The 22,348-nt window shown below is 48.3% G+C and overlaps 1 protein-coding gene across 1 annotated transcript in view; it reads right to left on the bottom strand.

Moving 5' to 3' along the window:
• Positions 1-8,470: 8,470 nt before the first annotated feature.
• Positions 8,471-22,348, bottom strand: part of Dnah8 (dynein axonemal heavy chain 8) — a 228,670-nt gene continuing 214,792 nt past the window's right edge. The window contains exons 91-92 of the mRNA XM_051153391.1: positions 11,978-12,099; positions 8,471-8,893 (exon numbers count right to left, since the gene is read on the bottom strand). Coding sequence (XP_051009348.1) covers positions 8,606-8,893; positions 11,978-12,099 — 410 coding nt within the window. The 3' untranslated portion in view covers positions 8,471-8,605. The remainder of the gene's footprint in view (positions 8,894-11,977; positions 12,100-22,348) is intronic.

Below are 22,348 nucleotides of genomic sequence, written 5' to 3' on the forward strand. Positions count from 1 at the left end.
TAAATAGATGCTGAAACCCACAGCCAAACATTGGGCGAAGCATGGGAGTCTAGAGGAAAAGTGGAGGGAGGATAAAAGGGCCTAGAGGAGACAAGAGCTCCACAAGAAGACCAACAGAGCCTGTGGAGTCTGAGGTACCAACCAAGGGCCATGTAGGGCCCTGACCTAGGCCCTCTGCATAGATTTAGTCAATGGGCAGCTCAGGCATCATGTAAGTCCCCTAGGAAGAGGAACAGGGGCTGCCTCTGATGCAGACTCTGTTGCCTGCTTTTTCACTCACTTCCCCTAAGTGGGACTGCCTTGTCAGGCCACTGAGGAAGAGGACGAACTCAGTCCTGATGTGACTTGATGAGCTGGGGTGTGTGGGTAGGGGGTTCCTCTTTTCTGAGGCATAGGGGAGGGGTCAGGAGGAGTGGGGGAGGGAGGATGCAGAGGAGGGAGGGTGCTACGCCGCCGGAGATGTAAAGTGAATAAATAAATAAATTAAAAAAAAAAAAAAAAGAAATCTCAAAGTTGGATAGGAAGGGATGGGTGTTGAGAGGGCAGTATGGGGCAGGGTTGAAGAGGGTGAGTATGTTTAAAATACATTGTACGAAATTCTCAAGGAATTAGTTTTTTTGTTTTTGGTTTTTTTTTTTAGTGTTGGAAGAACTGAGTCTTCAATTCCGTGCTTCCACTACTCTTTGTCCTAGAGGCAAATCATGCACGCAGATCTCCCTTCTACAGATAGCACCCCCAAGTCCCGTCTTCCCAAAGAAAAGTCAGGATTCTGTGCCGTCTTTGTTACTATATATAGCTCATCATCCCTGGACCGGTGACCACGTCCTGGTTTACATACTGTCTTGTGGGCACGGTTGGTGCCTTCTGCTCTGATAAGTGTCTGAGATTTGTTCTTTGACTTGGTCACCCCTGCATTTCTCCTAGGGGTTGGCACAGAGTTCAGAGTCTGCAAAAGGCACACAAGAGCCTGGGGCTTGGTTTCGGAGAATTGGAGTGGACCTTAAGAAGTGATCAATGTCTTCTGAGCCCGCAGGCGGGAAGATGAGTGGCCAGGCTCCAGAGATCAGGCCCATAAACATCTTTTGACAGAATAGGCTAACTTCAAAGCCTAGCAATTTTAGATTATATTTGCATCTGAGGCTTTTAAAGTAGCAAAACTTTAGATTTATGCCTTTGTGAACAGATGTGGAAGGGAAAATCAATTCCTCGTAGGATTGGCTTATTTGTTTTTTATCTCAGTACTAAATATTATGCAGCAAGTGACAAATTAATACATAAATTGACCCGGAGACATCTACATACTGGATGGATGGTGATCAGAATGGAGTGAGTGGCTTGAGGAACTCAAGAGCCGGCTGGGCACCATGGATGCTTGCCCGTTACCTGACAATCAGATGCTTCCTAGGAAGACAGCTTCGATCAAGTGCTAAAGAAGAGAAGAAAGGCTCACAGGCTTCAAGGGGGACAGCGGCATGCAGGCAGGCAGTGTCACCTTACAACACTGGCACCGGAGCTGTGATCCAAACACGACCCACCGGAGGAGGACCAGCAGCATCCTGTTTGCTCCACACCTGTGTCCTTCCCTTCTCCAGGATCCTGGTGACAGAATGAAGGCTGACACAGGTGGCCTGTGGGGGCTCTGCTGTCAGGGTTCCAGGAGTGAGTAATGTGTGCTAACAAAGGATAGGGTGACCATACTCTCTGGAGTCAAGCCTCACCTCCCATAGCCTCAGGGCAGAGCAGAAAAGCGGACAGGAGTAGCAGGAGTCAGGCTCAGATAAAACACAGCTACTGGCGTGCCTGGGCCTGGTGCTCCGCTGCCCAGGAGTCACTGTGCACTGAAGGAACCCAAGGGGAGCATGGGATTTGAGAGCCTCCAGGGACCGCCACAGCTCCTGCTGGCACTCGGGACCAGCTTTCTGAGAAAGCAGAGGAAGCAGAAAGAACAAGTCAGTTCTCTAGAAGAAGAAAAAGAAAATTCCATAAAATGTGGAAAAAAACCAAAAGTGACTGCTTTTCCCAGGAGAGGGGATGACACATCGAAGACGAAGCTTTTGATACAGTCTAGCTAAATGCCAAACAACCAGTCTGGCTCTGGAGAGAAAGAAAAAGAGAGGAGAGATAAGGGAATGGGTGGGAGGGTGTGTGACAGAGTATTTTCTATTTGTCTGGCAACCTCTTTTTGGGTTTTATCGTGACAGGACACGGGTGTCCTTTAGGGCTCACAATAGAAGAGGGACAATAGAGAAGAGGCAGTTTGCATAATCAGGAAGGCATGCATAGAAGCCAGAAACACAGCTGGATGTCCTTATTCTCCAGACAGCGAGTGACATCCCCCCAGTCACATTCCTGGTGACAGAATTACTTGGGTATTGATCAGCATGGGGAACGGAAAAAAAAAAAAAAAAAAAAAAAAAAGCCCCCAACACACTCATAAACACCATCCTGAAGAAGCCAAGGAGGTGTCAGGGAATTGGAGCCGCGAGCGCGAAGTGTCTGGACCCGGTCAAACAAAGATTTCTGTCTGGAAACAGAGAGGAGGTGATTTGATTACTCCGCCCCACCTTTAGTAAGGATGGCGGGTGGGAGCTGCCGGCACCATATTCGTGTGCCGGGTTGTAGAGGCAGGTATGTGCCGCCCAAGGACACCTGTTCAATTAAGACTGTTTATAATGGAACACCTGTAGCACTGTCACTTTCCTGCACCCCATAATTCCCAAAAGAGTGATTAAGCCTTAGGGGTATGGGGGCGGGTGCAGTGGCACCTGTAAGGCCCTCAGGCTCATTCTGGGGTGAATAGAAGGGGTTAGGGTAATCTTTCCACCTGCAGCTCCTATGAGGCGTCTGTATTGATTCAGGATAGGTTAGGCAGAGACTATTTTGACGTCTTGAGTTTTACCCCCCACAGTATTTATATTCATCTCAGAGCCTTGCATGCAAATCAAGACTCGAGTGTTCAAAGACTGCACACTCTCTTTTGCAGTCAGTGCCAGATGTAATGGACCCGGCCAACTTTTCCCCATGTGCTCAAGGTACAAAAGTAATTTTTCAAAGGCAAAAATACAGCTAGCTCCTTCAAAACTTCTTAGGGAATTTATGGCCCCAAAAAACAAAACAAAAAACCCCAATACAAACAGCAATTAAGAACAGAGACTTTCAAATTTTAGCAGTTTTTGTGTCAAGAGGGCATTTTTTCAAAACCCGCCCATTTGGGGCTCACCCTGGGTCCTCCCTCAAGAAGGGATGTCTCTTCACCTGGTCTCTCACAGGTTAGAGTCCCTGCAGGTGTGTCACTCAAGGTATTGAATTCAGTTGTTCAGGTGGCTGAAGACAGTAAAGAGAAGAAGGAACACAAAAACAGCCTCGTGACAGGATTTACAACCAAAGCAGGTTGGGAAGGCGTGTGTGCATGTGTGCTTGCGTGTGACTGGGGAGGGGTGCTAGGTGCCCTTAGCTGGCTAATCCTACTCAGGCCCCAAGCTGTCTTCTAGTCTGCTGGGCTTATTGCTGCTGCTGCTGCTGCTGCTGCTGGCTACCTGCCTGATGCCCGGCCACACGTGGAACAGCCTGAAGGGCCGTCTTTTGCCTGGCAGCCCAACTTCTCCCTTGGCCCCTTGGTCTGTCTCCTCCAACCACACCACAGGAGCTGTGTGCCCCAGAGCTCTTTCTAGGGGCCCCAACCCCCAACTCCAAATCCATACCTCGCCCTCTTGGTTTCTGGAGAAGCCAAACTAAAACAGACAAAAAGAGAAGGAAGCTTTTGGGTTGTTTTTTGTTGTTGTTTTGTTTTGTTATTGTTGGATTTGTTTGTTTTCGCTTCTCTCAATGTATATATACATATACACATATACATATGATTAGTTGAGGTGTGTGTGTGTCTGTGTGTGTCTGTGTGTGTCTGTGTGTGTCTGTGAGTACAGGCATATGTGTACCACACCACAAATGGGGAGGTCAGAGAACAAACTCGGGTATTGGTCCTCACCTTCCACCTGAGACAGTGTCTTGAGGGATCTGGTTGCCTCTGTGTCTCCCATCTCACTGTTACTGGGATGGCAAACACATACTACAGTGGCCAGCTTCATGTGTGTGGGGCCTGGGGATCCGAACCTAGGTCTTCATGCCTGTGTGGCAGGTGCTTTATGGACTGAGCCACTTCCCCAGCCCTCTCCTAGATTTTAAGAACAAAAGAAACAAACATCCAGTCAGACTCTATAGACTATAAACAGCTGTATTTTCAACAGTTTGTATGTGGAGTATGTGTGCTATGTGTGTTGCGGCGTGTGGGGGATATGTGTGTGATGTTTGTGTGTATGTGTTATGTAGGGTATGTGTGTTGTGTGTGGTACATTTGTTGCATTTGTGTGTGTCATGGGGTGGTTTTGTGTGGCTATGTGTGTGTGCATCTGTATGTGGTCCTATAAGCAAGCTAGGCAAGCACTGCCATTCAGTGGCAGCCTTCTTCAGACTCCTCCTGTTGCTCCTTCTCAACTCAGCTTGCTGAGTCTCTGCATCCTCCCTTCTCTGCATCTTTCAGAAGCTCTGCCCTAGTCTTTTCTAATCGTCAGCTCTCTGGTTCCAACCTACAACAGTGGCTCCTCCAACCATCCTGTCCACCTCCACCCCAGCATGATCCTCTGGGATTCTCGCCCCTCAGACCTGTCTCTCATGGATGGTCCTGCCCTCCTCCTCATCACCTGCGCTCAAGCTGGGTTGCCATCTGTTTGCTGATTCTTTCGTTTTGACAATACTTTTTTGGGGTGGCTAATAGGCTGTACTTTGCAGAGGCTTGCTGGGGCGGCGGGGGGGGGGGTTGCCACTTCAGTGACAGGTTGGACAACAAAGCTGAAGTTTTGGCTAGCTCACGAGGCCTTTGGTATTTGGGGTGTGAAGTCCTAGTGATGGCAGTCTCTGTCTCTGGACACTTCCTGTCTTCTTCTCTTCTCTCCTCTTCTGTCGTCCACAGGCTCCTGTCTTGGGACAGCTGGTCTTCAGCTGGTGCTGTTGGCTGCCTTGGAGGGCTGTAGGTCCATCAGGAGGTGGAGCCTCGCTGAAGGAAATGAGTCACCGGAGGTGGTGGTCCCTGAGGTTGATAGCCTGGCCCTGCTTCCTGTCCAGTCTCTGCTTCCTGACCTACCCACCTCTGAGGCAGTGGTCTCACCTTCCAGCCACCACCACAGCCATGAGCCACTCCCACCACTATGATGAACTATGCCCGCCCCCAAACCGTGACGGGGGCAGGGGGGCGGGGAAGGAGATAAACCCTTTCTTATATACAACTTCTACTTGCCCGGCATTTGGCTACATCAATGAGATGACTACTTTATCTCCCTGACACTAGGCCCTTCCCTTGATGACATCCATAAAAGTTGAGAATCTAGCTCCAGAGTTGCCGCGTTTTTCACCTCCATCCCTCAGTCCTGAATATCCTCAACCACACCTGTGACCTTGAGCCATGGCCCTGAGTCACACTGCATCCCCTGTTGAGTCCAGGCCCCTACCCATCTGGAGCCTCTGAGAGCGGAGGGTGGCTAATTCACACATCACCGCCCACAAGACGGATCTCTCTCTCTCTTTTTTTTTAGGCTCTATCTTTGGATGCTTTCTTTTTGCCTTTATTTTTATGTAAAGTCCAAAGTAAAATAACATTTTAAATCAACGAAGATATAAATCTCGTGGCTCATTTTGCCGAGACCAAAATGAGAAAACGTGGACCGATTCCAAGGAGGGAAAACAAAACAAAACCAACCACTAACTCTGCCCCAGCTTCAGTTGGCTTAACCATCTCGTCCTCTCTGCTCTTTTATGCTCACCAGGTCTCCCTCACTCAAGTGTGGCAAATTATGTAATTAGTGAAAGAGCAACAATTTTGCTGAGAAAATGGTTATGTGTTTATGGAAGTTCAATGGTGCAAAAAGTCTAAGGAAAGCCATTTGCTAAGCCAGAGAAAGACAGCGGAACTGGGTCCCCAGCCAGCTCCCAGCAGAACCCAGGCGGCAGTTCAGAAGCGCCAATCATCAACAAAACCATTTGGAGGCACTGCCCAGGGGCCAGGTGCCCATCTTGGCCGGGCCCCGGTGCCCATTTCTCTCTCTCTTCACTGTCGACTCGGAGCAAAATAACCAGGCACAGAAGTGTTCCCAGAAGATGGTTCTCATGTACCATTAACCAGTCTTATGGGTGACCTTTGCCAGGGTTACAGCTTTCTACCTCGCTCCCCGCCTCGCCCCGCCCTGCCCCGCCCCGCCCCATTTTCTCCAAGCCATTCAAGTCATTAGACAACACTGAACCTAACTGTGATTCTCTAACTATCATCTCAGATATCCAGGGGCTTAGATTTTACACTTGCCTTTAATTGTTTTTATCACTTGACACGTGTGTTGTTTCAGAACCCGTGGGCTGGTTTGCTACAGTCTGAGACCTGCACTGCTCTCCTGGGTCCGCCCAGGCTGGCAGGCTGGTGCTTCCACATTCTGGCTTCATCTCAAGAGGGCGCTTCACCCGGGGATTGCTACCTTTGCTTTAGTATATGTCCTGGTCACGGAAGGTACAGAGACATTTGGACTACGAACTTGGCTGCTGTTCTAGTTAGCATTCACTGTCAGTTTGACACAACACAGAGTCGCCCAACCCAAAGGAAAATACATGTTACTGTCTTTATAAAGGCCATCTGCGGACATTTCTGTGAGGTCTGTTTTGATTGATGCGGGGAGGGCCCAGCCCACTGTGGGCGGTGCCATCCCTAGGCAGGTGGTCCTGAGCTGTGTGAGAAAACTAGTTCGAATAAGCAGGAGCCTATGAAGAGTGAGCCAGCAAGCAACCATCACCCATGGTCTGCAATTCAAGTTCCTGCTGGGACTTCCCTCAGGGATGGACTGTGGCCTGGAAATTTAACCCTAATGAAGCCTTTCCTCTCCCAGGTTGCTTTTGGTCAGGGTGGTGTTTTTTTGTTTTTTGTTTTTGTTTTTGTTTTTGTTTTTGTTTTTGTTTTTTATCACAGCAACAGAAAGGAAACAAGAGGCTTTAGGGACATATCAGAAGTTACCACTCTATTCTACTTCTGGGGGCTACACCAGACAGGAGGCACAACAGGACTTCCTCTGAAGTCATCCCCGGAGACCTTACCCTGGTTACCACGGGGCCATCTCACTTGATCTGCCATTACCATCTCTGATCAGGGTAACGAGGGACAACAGAGGAATGGCTCCTCCTCCAGAACAGAGAGGGTGAAGTTGGTGGGAGCAGCCAGGCAGCAGGCAAGAAGATTCCAGATGAGATGACAAGCAGAGACACACTTATTCACTGTCCCGGAGCTACACGGGCATTTCATCCGAGGACCCCATCTGTTTTGTTAAATTGACAATTTCCTTCTGCAGGAAATCAAGGTTCATACCGAGTCTCAGACTAACTACTGAGTAAGAAATAGCTTCACTTTCTAAAGACTCTGCTTTTTAAGACGTTCAGCATGTAACCTAATTTCATTTGATGGAGTTTGTTTTTGCTTTCTCCATTTGCTACCTAGATATGTGTTTCATTATTTCCCACAGAATTGGGCTTGGGTGGGAGAGCTGGGGAGACAGAGTTCACTGAGCCTCAAAGGCACTACAAAAAGAGGAGAAAATAATATTAAATAAAATTACAGTAAGTTACAGGATCAACTGTCCCTGTGGGTTTTCTGCCCCCCTAATATGAACACACACATATACATGCTCACATACATATACACTCACACATAGACACACACACAGACACACACACATATGCACATATACACACACATACACGAGAGAGAGAGAGAGAGAGAGAGAGAGAGAGAGAGAGAGAGAGAGAGAAGGGTAATATGTGAACAAATCTAGACATGGGAAGATTTTTTATTTTATTTATTTGATATAGTTAATATATTTATTTGTATATTTTAATTACATTTATTTGTGTGTGTGTGTGCATGTGCTTGCACACACACATGTGCATAAGCATGCTCCACAGTGCACATGTATAGATCAGAGTGCAACTTGTGGTAATTGGCTTTCTCCTTCTACCATGTGGATCCCAGGGCACTCAACTCATGTTGTTGGCCTTTACCCACTGGGGACATCTTCCCATCGCAAGATTTTTTTTTTTTTTTTTTTTTGAGACAGGCTTTCTCTGTGTAGCTTTGGCTGTCCTAGACTCACTTTGTAGACCAGGCTGGCCTCAAACTCACAGCGATCCGCCTGCCTTAGGATTAAAGGTGTGCGCCACCACCGCCCAGCCCTAAGAATGGTTTTCATTGGAGGAAAAAAGTTTCTATCTGTTGGGGTCCTTTTAGGATGACTCCTATCAAAACCCTGTTTTCGATTTTTTACTTCTAAAAAGTATTCTAACACCAAGGCAGGGGTTTATCTTTCAAGAAGTAATTATAACATAATGTGAGTTCTTGGAGCCAGAAGCGTGAATTCGGAACGGTCCTGTGAATAGTGATATGAGAGGAAGAAACAGGCAAGCAATGAGGAAAAAAAAAACATCAACTGTTTAATTGAGGGAGAATAATGAAGGACCTACCAAGGAAGGAAAGACATGAGTGCCTGAGTCTCTCAGCGGCAGGGCTTCTGTGTAGCTCTTCTGGGACTTACTTGATGTCACACAGGAGGGCTACTCCCCTCAGGATCCAGTGATCCGGGGACAGCACCGTGCGCAGGTACACCACGGTGATGAAGGTGAGGTCGGTTCGCCTGGGTTTCTTGTAGATAGGACACACGTACAGCTTCGGGTCCTTGGGGGCCGTGGAGTTAATGGCAAAGATGTGCAGGACAGGAAGTTGCATGAACAGAACCTTCGGAGTGGATTCTGTGAGTTTGCCGTTCCTCCTGTCCCAGGATGCTCCGTCCATATACAGCCCATAAATATACACACCTTCCTGGAAAGCCAAGTGACAGAGAAGGAGAGGTGCTGAAAGCTGGGCATCCATTATATAACGAGGGCTGCCAGCTCAGGAAGAAAACACATGCCAGTCTTAAAACTCTAGCAGATAAGAAAACACCACTGGGAAAACGAGGTGGCCATGTTTTTCCCCCTGGGGCACAAGGTGAGTCTAGCTGCATGGTGGAAATGCTCTGCCATGCGTTATTGGGATGTAGGGTGACCCACCTGGGTAACAGGAGGGCTATGAGTTACTGTTCTAAGTCCAGTTTGAACCGGTGCAAGCTGGGAGCATAGACTGTGACTTGTTGGACCTTAGGCTGAGTTGACCAAACTAATCCTAGGCTCCACCCCATCTCTTTCACAGAATGAAATCAGATTAGAGCGCCCCCAGAGGCATGGAGTGGTACAGCAAGGAGGGTTGGCTGCTCCACCGTGTATGGCCAACCATTCTCCCTACTTTTTTCCCCCCCCTACAAATGGACTTGCCTTTAAAGGCAAGGAAGCAAGACCCCTGAGACAGTGACCGCTTGAAATCCGTTAATGGAGTCCCTGGTGATGGGTTACGAGGGTAAATGCAGGGACTTCAGACTGAAGGTCATGGGGGCTTTAGCCATCCGGGTAGACTGTAGAGGGGACAATCTTGAGGAGATCCCTGAAGAGGTGGGGCAGCACGCAGAAATGGGGAGGAGGGTGCTGAAGCAACTCCACAAAGACAGAAAGGACAGGCAAAGAAGATATTTTACTCCTTGGCAAAAAGGGGTTCAAAGGTAATAAAGTGAGTTATCACTTGACCATGGAAGACGAGTGTGCAGAGCTGGAGTGTCTGAACTCTATCTCGCAGGCACGGGGGAGCCACAGACCATGTATTCATTAAAACAAGAAAGGGCCGGAGAGAACCATGCGAGCTCATAAAGTATATTTATGTAGAAGATGGTGACCGTTTTTCTATTTCTAATGAAGATGGGGCCTGGGGAAGTAAATGTAGATCATGATAAAGGACGGAGAGATTAGCTGCAAAGGGTTTCCAGGACTCTCTCATGTGGGCTGACTTCATGAGGCCCATATATTCTGAACCATGAACTGGGGCACATAGTTTGACAGTGAAATCCTGGGAAGTCCCGGAGAATCAGGACACAAGAGTTCCCATCACTAACTTAGTGGTTGACACTTATCTGCATGAGCAAGGCCACCACCAAGAACCATCCTACAGCCAGCTGTGTCCTTTTCTATAGCCCTTGCAATTTAGGGACCTTAAACATCACAGCAAGAAGACATAGCAGGTGGAATAGTGTCACTATGTGCTGGCCGCTTTTGCCTGTCAACTTGACACAAGCCAGAGTCATCAGAGAGGAAGAAGCCTCATTCGAGGAAATGCCCCCATGAGATCCAGCTGTAGGGCATTTTCTCATCTAGTGATCAATGTGGGAGGGCCCAGCCCATCTTTGGTAGTGCAACCCCTGGGTTGGCAGTCCTGGGTTCTATAAGAAAACTGGCTGAGCAAGCCACGGGGAGCAAGCCAGGAAGCAGCACCCCTCCATGGCTTCCGCATCAGCTCCTGCCTCCAGGATCCTGCCCTGTTTGAGTTGATGTCCTGACTTCCTTCAATGATGAGCATCAATGTGGAGGTTTAAGCTGAATAAACCCTTTCCTCCCACGCTGCTTTTTTGGTCACGACGTTCCATTGCAGCAATAAAGACCCTAACTGAGACACAGTCCAAATTTATGTCAACCCAGCACCCAGAGTGCAACTGTTTGGCTTTGCAGATACACTTTGTTTAGTTATTAACACACTGGGTCTGGAAAGGCTGGTGTGTGTGTGTGTGTGTGTGTGTGTGTGTGTGTGTGTGTGTGTGTGTAATGGGGTGGGTCATACAGAGGGACACATAGCAGAATAAAGCTTTTGACAGTTGTGGTAGATGCTGGGAAGATACAACCAAAATCAAACCAGTCTTGCCAACAGATGCCAGTAGGCATCAGAAGCCAGGAGAGAGTCATGGGGTAAGATCATTTGTCACAGCTTCCTCCTTCTGGAAGAAGCCAACACTGCCAGCCATTGACTTATTTTGTTTTGTTTTGACACAGGGTCACATGTATCCCAGGCTGGTCTTAAACTCCTACGCCTCCCGCTTCCATCTCCCAAGTGTTTGGATTCCAGGCGTGTGCCACAACGTGCAGCTCATGTGGTTCTGGGGATCCAACCCAGAGCTCCATGCTTGCTAGACCAGCACTCTACAGTGGTTTTGGACTTCTGGACTCCTTAACTGTGTGGGAACACACTCCAAGCTTTTAGTAACCCAGACTGTGGTATTCTAGGCAACAAATATGGACTGGGCACCGGGAAGCTAGGTGGTGCTGTAACAAACACGTGGAGGGGACATGGGGGGTGTGAGATAGTAGGTGGAAGATGCAAGAACTTTGGGGCATGTAACAGAGAGACCCTAAATTAACTTAAAGAGGGGCCGGAAGAACTACACAGGGCAGGGGTGTGTGGGATGAGGGTTTGAAGAACGTGCCAAGCATCTGTGTCAAAGCAGAGGGCTTTGGGCCTGCTCTCTCCGTAGCACGGCAGAGTCCCTGCACTCCGAGTCACACAAATAGACTGAGGGACACCATGGTGTAGGGTCTGAGCTTCCAACAGGTAGTCCGATGGATTTCCATGGCTCTCAGCTGCTACAGGGGGCCCCGCGAGCCCAGAGCAGGCACTGAACACACATAGAAATCCTCCTAAGCCATCATGTGCATAACCTGTACTTACTAAGAAAGGTCACCCCGGGGAGTCCCTGGGCTCACCTGGCCCTTGTCATTAACCTCCCACTCAGCAGACAGACGGGGGAGGCACTGGCCTTGAGGCTGTCCAGCTACAATGGAGAAAAACCTCCCTGAAAAGCAAGGCCGCTTTCATGGAAGAAGCCAAGGCCAGCTATTAATTTTTCGCTTGTTTCTGCAGTGTTGGGGCTTGAACCCAGGCCCTTGCCCACTAGCCAAGTGCCTGGCCAGTCACTACACTGCATCCCCATCCCTCAAGGACAGTTTTGAGCTGAGCTTGGATTTTTCACCCTCAGCTCCCCGCAGCACCTACCGCAGGGGGTGTTGTGATCTCTTCCTTGGTCTGCCGTAGGACATCATTGTGGATGGTCACGGTGTCCAGAGCCCAGCCTTTGTGGGCTCGGGTCACTTCTTGTCTCATTGCTGTGAGGAAACCTAGAGACAGGAAAGGTGGGGATGGAGACAGAGGTGGGGGGGATAGAGGAGAGAGAGAAAGACACTCTTGGTAAAGTCCATCTCAGAAACACAGATGAAATAACACAGAGGGTGACTTGACAGTCTCTATACTGCCTGCCCATCCTGGAAGGGGCTGAGACCAGAACTCCAGAGCAAAGGGCATTTCTTGCTAGGGATTTGTTTCCATGGGGACAGTGAAGAGCAAGGGACCTTGGTTTGGAAGTCTCCTGGAACTGCAAGTTTTTTTTTTGTTTGTTTGTTTTTTTTTTTTTTAAGAGTTTCAACCCAGCCCTAGCTTGTGTTCTCTATTGGAAAAGGCAATATCCAATGTGTGACCGGAATGGTAAAAATATTCTGAGAAGCAGCCTTCCAATTAAACTCAAATCAAACCATTATGGAGCTTCTATTTGCCATAATGGGACAATTTCATTTAGTCTAAGGAAATAAGGCATAAACACCATAATAGGAACCTGACTTTCAATTTGATCAAACAAGGCAATCACACCGGAAAGGGAAAGCTACATCTTTTAATGTGCATAATACAGTTATTTTAAGATAATGCGTGGCTCCCGTATCTGTGGCCTTTCTCTAAAGTTAATATTTGGGAATCATGCCATTCAACTCAATAAGAGAAGTCTTTTCTGGAGAGTGGCATTTGATGGCAGAAATAAAATATCCTAATTTCTAGAGCTGGCTGCAAACCATAGATGCTGCCTGTGGGCTACCCATTATATTTTGGTTTTCTGTTAAAAATATGGACTGTGTATGACCTCAGTACTCTTTTTTTTTTTTTTTTTATCTAATTGCTTTTTTTGGGTGATTTTATACAAGAATATGACGTGCTTAGAGCACTTCCAACCCGGGCTCCCATCCTGGCGCTCTTGAGTGACCTCTGAGAGCCAGAGAGCGGAGGTTGCAAAACAGCCTTAACATGCACTGAGTTAAGCTCCCTGGGAGGAAAGAGTGACACCCATTCTGGCTGTACTGGGGGACTCCGGTTTATGGAAAGGAGATCATTCTTCCTTTTATTTATTGGTCAGCTCTCTTGAGAGCGGCCACGGTGTACCAGGCACAGCTCAAGGTGGCACAAAGTGGAAGAGGCATCCCTCTGAGAGAGCCCCTAAGACCCAAGGTTCTCACCTTTTCTAATAACGACGACCCTCTAATACCCTCATGTTGTGGTGACAACCATCCAATCGCGAAATTATTTCATTGCCACTTCACAACTGTAGCTTTGCTATTGTTACGAGTTGTAATATAAATATCTGTTTTCCGATAGTCTTAGGTGACCCCTGTGAAAAGGTCATTCAACCCTCAGAAAGAGGTCTGGACCCACAGGTTGAGAAACAGAGACAGAGACTTAACAGGTCACAATCAAAGGTGTGGGAAAAGTTTAGAAAGACCTAACTGGAAAGCAGAAGTTAATTGCAACTTTTTTGATATTTACTTTTGTACTGCTTTTAGTTGTGGGGTGTGCATCGAGGGGTTTGGGGGTGGGGTGGGAACACAGGAGATGTCAGAGTATACTAGAGCTCAGCTACAGCTGTGAGCTGCCCAACATGGATGCTGGAAACCACACTCAGGTCTTCTGCAAGAACAGGGCACATCCTCTCCAGCCCCGGGTGCAAACCTTGAAAGTCGCATGAGAATTTGCAAGGCAGAGACAGGGCCACCGTGAGCAACAGCATGTATAAGGACACAGGGGCAGGGTCTAGGTAAAAGGAGGTGGTGAGGATTCCAGATGAAGACAGCATAAAGGTGGAGACATGATTTCTGGGGTCTGGGCCAGGAGTTCATCCCGCCCTCTTAAAAAAAATCAATTTGTATTATATTTATTTGTGTGCATGTCTGCATATGTATGTGTGTGTGCAGGCATGCTGTGGCATGCATATGGAAGTCAGAGAGCAATTTGCAGGAGTCAGCAACCTCTTTCCACCATGCGGGTGCCAGGACCTAATTCAGGTTGCCAGGCTTGGCGACAAGGGGCTTTATCTAAGAGCCATTTCACCACTTGCACTGCTTCTCGGGAGGTGAAAGCCACTGAACGTTTAGAGGAAGCCAAGGACTTGTCTGCACTTGCATCTTAGAAAGCTCACTCAGAGCACCCATTAAAACAGGATTTGGGCCACTAGAAAAAGCCTTCTGCCTTCCTCCAAGAGCCAAGCCCCTCTAGCAGCCAGAGTGGAAAAGAAGGACCCTCACAGTACCAGCTATAGTCATCAGGGAGCACAGTGGAAGTTCATCTGGCAACAACAGCTGGCCACTGCCTGGCTCTTCCTGGTGTCCCAGATGGTGATCTAATCACCAGGAGATCATGTTCGCTTGCGTTTTTTTTTTTCTTTTTGAGATTTGTTTATTTTTATTTTATGCGTATGAGTGTCTGCTTGCACCTAAGGCTGTTTGCCATATGCATGCAGTGATCATGGAGGCCAGAAGAGGGCATCAAATGCCCTGGGCCTGGTGTTATAGACGGTTGTGAGCTGTGTAGGTGCTGGGAGTCGAACCCAGGTCCTCTGCAAGAACAGTTAGTGCTTTTAACTGCCGAGCCGTCTTTCCCGCCGGAAATGCCATTTTCATAATTCAAGACATACTGTTCATCCATGTGTCTATTAGACACTGCTGATCCAACTTGAGTGCCTGGAATTAAATCGACCTTAGCTTATGATATTTTAAAATTTACCTCTGGTATTATAAAACTATGAGGTCACAATGTCCAAGTCGCTGATCCTACCCTTAACCTTCTCTCTGCACCAGCTGAGTAACTGACATCCTTTTTCTATAACATCTTAAAATCATGACTAGACTACAAATTGGCCTCACCCCTCACCCTGTATGGCTCTTGGGGCCAGGACAGAAGTGTCCAAAGAGAAAGGAAGCAGGGTCTTTACCACTACTACCCAATGCTTTTAATATCCTTTTTCTGCTTCTAAGATTTTAGTCATTATGAGGGAGTTCTGCAAAACTCCAGTGCAGTTAAGAGATACTATTTCTTGACTAGTCTCTACTGGGGAACACACATTACATTGTCCAGACTCCACCAGTCCGTTCCCTGATGGCAAAGAGGCACTCTTTGCATGCCAACAGGTGGAATCTACACACACACATACACACACACACACACACACACACACACACACACACACACACACACACACGTCCATTCAGCTATTAAGAAAGGCAGTGTTGAGTAGATCTATCTGAGACCTGGATTTAGGGCCAGGAAAGGTTTGTGAGCCATTCCTACTCAGAGGGCATGGAGGAGAGAGGATGTGTGTGTTTTCAAATCTGTCTGTCTATCCAATGTGTCCGTCCGTCCATCCATCCATCCATCCATCCATCCATCCATCCATCTCTTTATGTGAGATAGTCTCATTATTCCAAGTTGCCCCAAATGCCATCTGCAGCCAAGAATTACCTTCCTCCTTTGAGCTTCCACTCCTCCTGCCTCCTCCTCTAAAACCACTCATTGCATGTAGTATTGGGACTCCGGCCCAGGGCTCCATGTGTGCTAAGTAATCTACCAGCTGGGCTGCAACCCCGTCCACTTTTCCTGGCTTCGTCATTTCACATTGGCTTCCCACAGAGGACGCAATCTTGTCGCGTTCAAAATGTACTGAATCTACTGAAACATTAATTGTTGGTTTTTGGTTTTTTTTTTTTTTTTTTAAAGAATGGCTGTCTCTCTTGGAGACTGATGTCAAACCCAATGAAACTACAATCTGCTCTTTCTGCTGCTTGCATAAGTTTTTAAAAGGCCTATTGATACAGCTTTCTTCACAAAAGCTTGAAAATCAAACACTTTTGTTTTGGCATGAACTTAGTTATAATCATCCTGAAAGTGATTCATATGTTCCTGTGCTTGAAATCAGAAACAAAAAGTCAGTCGGGGCGAGACCTCAGCAGCAATAAGCTTCCATTCTTCATGAGACTTAACCACCCACGTGAAGAATGAGCGAATTGACTAAAGGCCGGAGTTGCATGTGGTCTGGAAGCTCAAATAAGTCTCCCCTTCAAATGCATAAAGTGCCACGACTTCTTAAAAACACTTGTCAAGTTCGTTTTGTTTTGTTTTGTTTTTTAAACTCACCATTAATCTAGGATTATGCTGTGAAAAGTCAGCCCTGCAGCAACTTGTTACATGTTAATTCCTATAACAGGACAATCTAACACGGAAGCAAACTGATTTCTGCCACTTGACTTGTGCAATCAGCTGGCCTAAGGAAAGCCATGGGGCGTTTTAAGTGGCGTTCCCTACAAGGTCTTAGGAAAAAAGGTGAAAGAAGGCAGCTCATCAGGAAGGCCGCGCTTCTCAGCTTCACAAAGAGTCAGTTGGTATTCTGTAATGAGGGTCCTGTGCCAATGACAGGTGCAGAGAGAGAGAGACGAGAGAGACAGAGAGAGAGAGAGACACAGAGAGAGACGAGAGAGAGAGAGAGAGAGAGAGAGAGAGAGAGAGAGAGAGAGAGAGAGAGAGAAAGAGAGAGACAGAGACACAGAGAAAGAGATAATATGTCCGTGTGCCTGAAGGCCAGACTTCAACCTTAGATATCTTCCTTAATTGCTCTCCACTTCATTCACCCATCCATCCATCCACCCATCCATCCACCCACCCATCCACCCACCCATCCATCCATCCACCCATCCATCCATCCACCCATCCATCCATCCATCCATCCATCCACCCATCCATCCATCCATCCATCCATCCACCCACCCATCCATCCACCCACCCATCCATCCACCCATCCATCCATTCACCCATCCATCCATCCATCCATCCATCCACCCATCCATCCATCCACCCATCCATCCATCCACCCATCCACCCATCCATCCATCCATCCATCCATCCATCCATCCACCCACCCATCCATCCATCCACCCATCCATCCACCCATCCATCCATCCACCCATCCATCCATCCATCCATCCATCCATCCAGCAGGGTCTCTCACTGAACACAGACTTCACCAATTCAATTAGAATGGCTGGTCAATGAGTGCTGGGTTACAGATGTGCGACACCATGCCTGACTTTTATATAGGTGTTAAGGTGTCTGAATTCAGGTCCTTATGCTCCACAAAGCCATCTCCCTGGGGCCTCCAGGTGGCATTTTTTTTTTTCTCCCTTCAATAAATGAACCAGTCCTTCCGTCATGCGCCTTGGTCTGCACAGTTATATCCTGCCTAAACCCTTGCCACACCTCCCCGCCGTGCCTCTAGAGATGAGGAGAAATGATGTCCCTGCCACGAGTTTATGGCAGGCAGTTTTTCCCCCAAATGAGAAACAAATGCAGTTCATTGGTAAGTTAAATAAAAGGACAGACATCGTTAGACAGCGACGAAGTTGGTCAGCTGAGCTGAGTGAACACGCCCTGGGCACCTTTCAGGGGTATTTGCTAGACACTATGGGGCAGGAAATGGCTGCAAAATCGAAAGGCCAGGGCAGCTTGGTCCAGAGCGGTGAAGTCTGAAGTGCCAGAGGAGGGGTCCACAGTGCGGTAGTAGAGTTTTTCTCAAACTAGTGTGTATGTGCACCCGTGAGTGTGTGTGTGTGTTTCTGTATCTGTGTGCTTGCACATGCGTGCATATTTGGAAGCTAGAGATTGAAGTCACAGGTCTTCTTCAATCACCTTCTTGCCTTATTTTTCAAGACAGAATTCACTGAACCTGGAGCTCACAGGTTTGGTTAGACTGGCTTAAGTGTCCCAGGGTCAGCACTGGGGTAAAAGGTGTGTGCAACCACACCCGGGCTGTTGTTGTTGTTGCTGTTTTTAATGTGGGCCCCAAGGATCCAAACTCAAATTTTCCTTCTTGTATGGAAAGCATTTTCCTGACTGGCCCGTCCCCTCACCCCCAACCCTTTCTCTCAAAGTTTAATGATCCGAGGAGTCATCTGGGGAGGGGACTCTAGTTAACCAGGGGGGATGGGTCTGCAGTTGCTGCAGGAGGCCCACACATCAGGTACCAGGGATCTAAGTTCAAAGTTCTTGTCACATTGGAATGACCAAGGGAGCTCTTAAGAAAACTCTTTTTAAAAAAGCTGAGAGCTGAGGCTCTCAGCTCATGAGTCTAGGGGTCTTAACCCTGGAGAGCAGGGACACGATTGGTTTTGGGTCCCAGCCGTTAGTACTTATTAGACATGTCCCAGGCGATTCTGCGGTGGAAGGCAGGCCTGAGACCGGCGCTCTGTCAAATGCTCTCGCAAGACAGGACACTTGGCCAGCCATTGACCCACATTTGTTTTAAGAACCAGTTTGACAAAGGGGGGAAGGTCAGTGCCTCCGAGTACAAGTGAAATATCTGGCTGTCGGAGGATGAGCTGGCTCTTTGCAGGGTCTCTGGAGAGTCACTGGAGCTCTGCGCTGTCATTCATCTTAACTGACAGGTTGTCGGGCCCATGAACGCAGTAAAGGGCGGGCAGTAAGGAAGGTTGGGACCCTCTACCCAAAGTGGCAGGAGTTCAGAAGTCTAAAACACACACACACACACACACACACACACACACACACACAAACACACACCCTTCTCCTTGAGTGATGGTGGCTTTCTCTGGACCCCTCCAGTACCAATTCTTCTCTCCCTCCCAGACCTTCCCATCATGCCCTCTGGCATGGCTCCATTTCCACACAAAATGGTCTGCCTACCTTTTGGCTTTTACTGGAATCGACTCTGGGTGCACAGCCCTTCCCAGTCATTTCCCCCAGCCAGCACGAGAACGTCTCTGCTGCCCTGACAACCACAGGCTCTGGAGACCAGCCCTTCTCTTCATCATCCCTGCCGTCTGTCCCAAGTCACTGAGCAACCACCAACATCTGCTTTGTGTGCATGCATGCGTGCATGCGTGTGTGTGTATGTGTGTGTGTGTAGTGTGTGCATGTGTGTAATATACATGTGTACATGGTTGGGGAGTGCAAATGCACATGCGAAGGTCAGAAGGCAATGTCAGCGTGTCCCCCCCCCCTCAATTGCTCTCTCCCTTATCTTTTGAGGCAGAGCCTCTCCCTTGAACCTGAAGCTCACTGATTTAGCTGGACTAGCCGGCCAGCAAGCCCCAGGGACCCTCCTTGTCTCGGCTTCCTGGGTCACAATGGGATTGTGGGTCTGAGCTAAGGTACTCAGCTTTCTTCATGGGATCTGAACTTGGGGCCCTCACGTTGGCATCTTGAGCACTTGACTGAGTTATCTCCTCAACCCATCTGACCCTCTTCAGTGTCCCATCCAGCAGTATGGCCTCTCTGTTCTCAATATCATCATGTCACTATTTATTTACTTTATTTCATGTGGGGGGGGTCTAGGGGGTGCACACATGTCGTGGTCCATGTGTGAAGGTCAGAGGACAGCTTGAAGGAATCAGTCCTCTTCTTCCACCATCCAGGTTCTAGGGACCAAACTCAAGTCATCAGGCTTGGTGGCAAGCACCATCTTGGTGCCACTGAGTCATCTTGCTTGCCCAGACCGCATTGTTTGTAACTCAACACTTCCACCTCCTCTCTGCCTTGCCTCATTAGATCCTTCTTTTTCACTGCATGCCAGGCAGAGCCCCAAACACAGATAAGCCCAGAGGCCCCTCTCCTTACAGCAGTAACTCACTGCAAGAGGATACCGCTGATGTGCAGAACCTCAGTGGGTTTCAAAGCCATCTGATGTCCTTCCCTGTCCCAACCAGCCCTCCTCTCCTGGCTTCTGTCACTTTCCTGAAATTCTTGCTCACAACATTTTCTTGCTCCCAAGACAAGCTTGCCTGTTTCTTTAGCTGGAGGATAGGAAGGTCCCTTTCTTTCCATCCTAGCACCAAGCCCGCACCATTATCCACTGTGAGCATCTGTCTTAGTCAGGGTCTCTATTGCTCTGATGAAACATCATGACCCAAAAGCAAGTTGGGGAGGGGAGGGTTTATTTGGCTTACACTTCCAGATCACTCTTCACCGCCAAATAAAATCAGGACAAGAACCCAAACAGGGTAGAAACCTGGAGGCAGGAGCTGATGCAGAGGCCATTTAGGTGTGCTGCTTACTGGCTTGCTCAGCCTGCTTTTCTAAAGAACCCAGGACCACCAGCCTAGCGGTGGCACCACCAACAATGAGATGGGCCCTCTCGTATCAATCACTAGTTAAGAAAGTACCCTACGGGTTTGTCTACAGCCCAATCTTATGCAGGCATTTTCTCAATTGAAGTTCTCATCACTCAAATGACCTTGGCTTGGGTCAAACTGGCATAACACTAGCCAGCACAGCATCTATGGTCAGTCCTTCCTTATTGTTCTTGTTACTGTGGAAAGGGTGTCCAGGCACCCCATCCACTGGTCCTGCACAGTCTCTCCACTGTGACACACACATCCCTCCTGCCTTTTCTAAGCCCTGCCCACTTCTGGTAGCCTTAGACTGTCTCTCTTTACCTCCCTATGCGCCATTTCCTCTGGTATTTGAACAGACTTCTCTTATCATTAAAAGAGAAAGAAGAATCTTTCTTCTTACAAATATCCTCCCGTTTTCTTCAAAGTCTGATTTCTCCATAGTACCTGCCACATCGTCCACACAAATCCATATTCTCTCTCTCTCTCCTCATCTTCTCTCTCTCTCCCTCCCACCTCCTCTCTCCTTCCTCAATCCACTCACTCGTCTTGAAATCTGACCCCTCAAGTTCCCACCTGCACCCATGGGACTTCTGATCCAAGTGCAGGCCTTCCTGAGAGACGTATGCAGTCACTCGGGGCCCATCTGGCTTGACCTCTGGCAACCTCTGTTACACTTCCTGCCTCCCCTTTCTTTCTCTTCTGGGACCCATGCGTTTCTGCTCTGCCTTTTCCAAGATATTTGGTGGAGGATCCAGATTTGTGTGTTCTGGACGATGGTGCACAAGGAGACAGTGGGCTCCCCATGAGGACGGCTTAAGGGAGGATCGCCAGATTGTGCACTGGGGAGGTCACTGGAGAACGAAACCTCCTACACTGGATCTTGGCAGTGAGTCAATACCCATGAGAAGAGGAGGCTGAGCCCAAAGGCAGAGGCTACCTGGGAGAAACCACAAAGAGGCCCGAGGAAGTACATGGATGGAAGCTGAGGTCTAAAACAGCTTCCAGGAATTGGAGAGACGGATCAGCAGTTAACGGCACTTACTGCTCTTCCAGAGGTTCGCTTGTAACTGTCTGTCACTCTGGCACGAAGAGGGGTGTCAGATGCCTCCTTCTGGCCTGTGTAGACACCAGCACGCATGCGGCACACACACATAAAATAAAAAGGAAGAAAGGAAGGGAGGGAGGGAAGGGGGGGGGGACCCTTCACACTTGGCATCCTAGCTACATTCAAGGGAATGAAGTTAGCAGAAATGTCATCAGGCGGAGTGGCCTTAGAGAGAGTGGTTTTGGTGGCTCCTGACAGCGGGCCAAATTACAAGGGACTAGACAGTTGGTAACCATGTGCAAGACTAGAATTTTAAGAGATATGGCTGTGACTGTGACCACACTCAAAGGCTCCTCGCATCCGAAGGCAGGCAGAACCACCTGTTACCCCCAAAGACGCTTTTTCACTCAGTGTAGTGGGTCCCTCTGCAGTTCCGAGATTTGGGCACAGGGACATGCAGAAACAGGCAAAGAATTGACATGAGGTGATAAGTTTTCCTGGTTCCTTTCTGATCCTGAAAGTCTGTTAACCCTTGGCCCACTCCCACCTTAACAAGCAGCAAACTCTTGGAGTGTGTGTGTGTGTTATGTGTGTGTGTGTGTGTGTGTGTATGTGTGTGTGTGTGCGCACACACACACAGCAAGATAACAGAACAAAAATGACCCATCTCTTTGCTTCAGCAACAGCCCATCTAAGTGAAAAATTCTGATTCACAGGAATGAATAAGTTGGTATTGATATCTGCTGCAACAGATGGGTATGGCTGAGGGAGACACAGGAGGAAAAATTGGGATCTAAACAGCACCAAGCTCAAGACTGAACCAAGCATTTGTTGCTGCAGAGTTCAATCTAACACAGGCGTTCAAGGCCTGGGGAACATGCCCAGCCTCCACCATCATGTCATTAGCATGCCTGTGAGTCACCCCCAGCACCAAATGACCAAATGTGGCTATTCACTTGAAGGTATCCCAATGGATTTTTAGCTTGAAGTTGGTCTTCCTATAACTCAGGCACATCTCCACATATAGGACACACAGGTGTACACACACACACACACACACACACACGTACACAAATGCACACGCACACAACACACATGCGCATGCAC

Source organism: Acomys russatus, chromosome 11 (assembly GCF_903995435.1).
Source record: "Acomys russatus chromosome 11, mAcoRus1.1, whole genome shotgun sequence".
In the NCBI taxonomy this organism is placed as follows: Eukaryota; Metazoa; Chordata; class Mammalia; order Rodentia; family Muridae; genus Acomys; species Acomys russatus.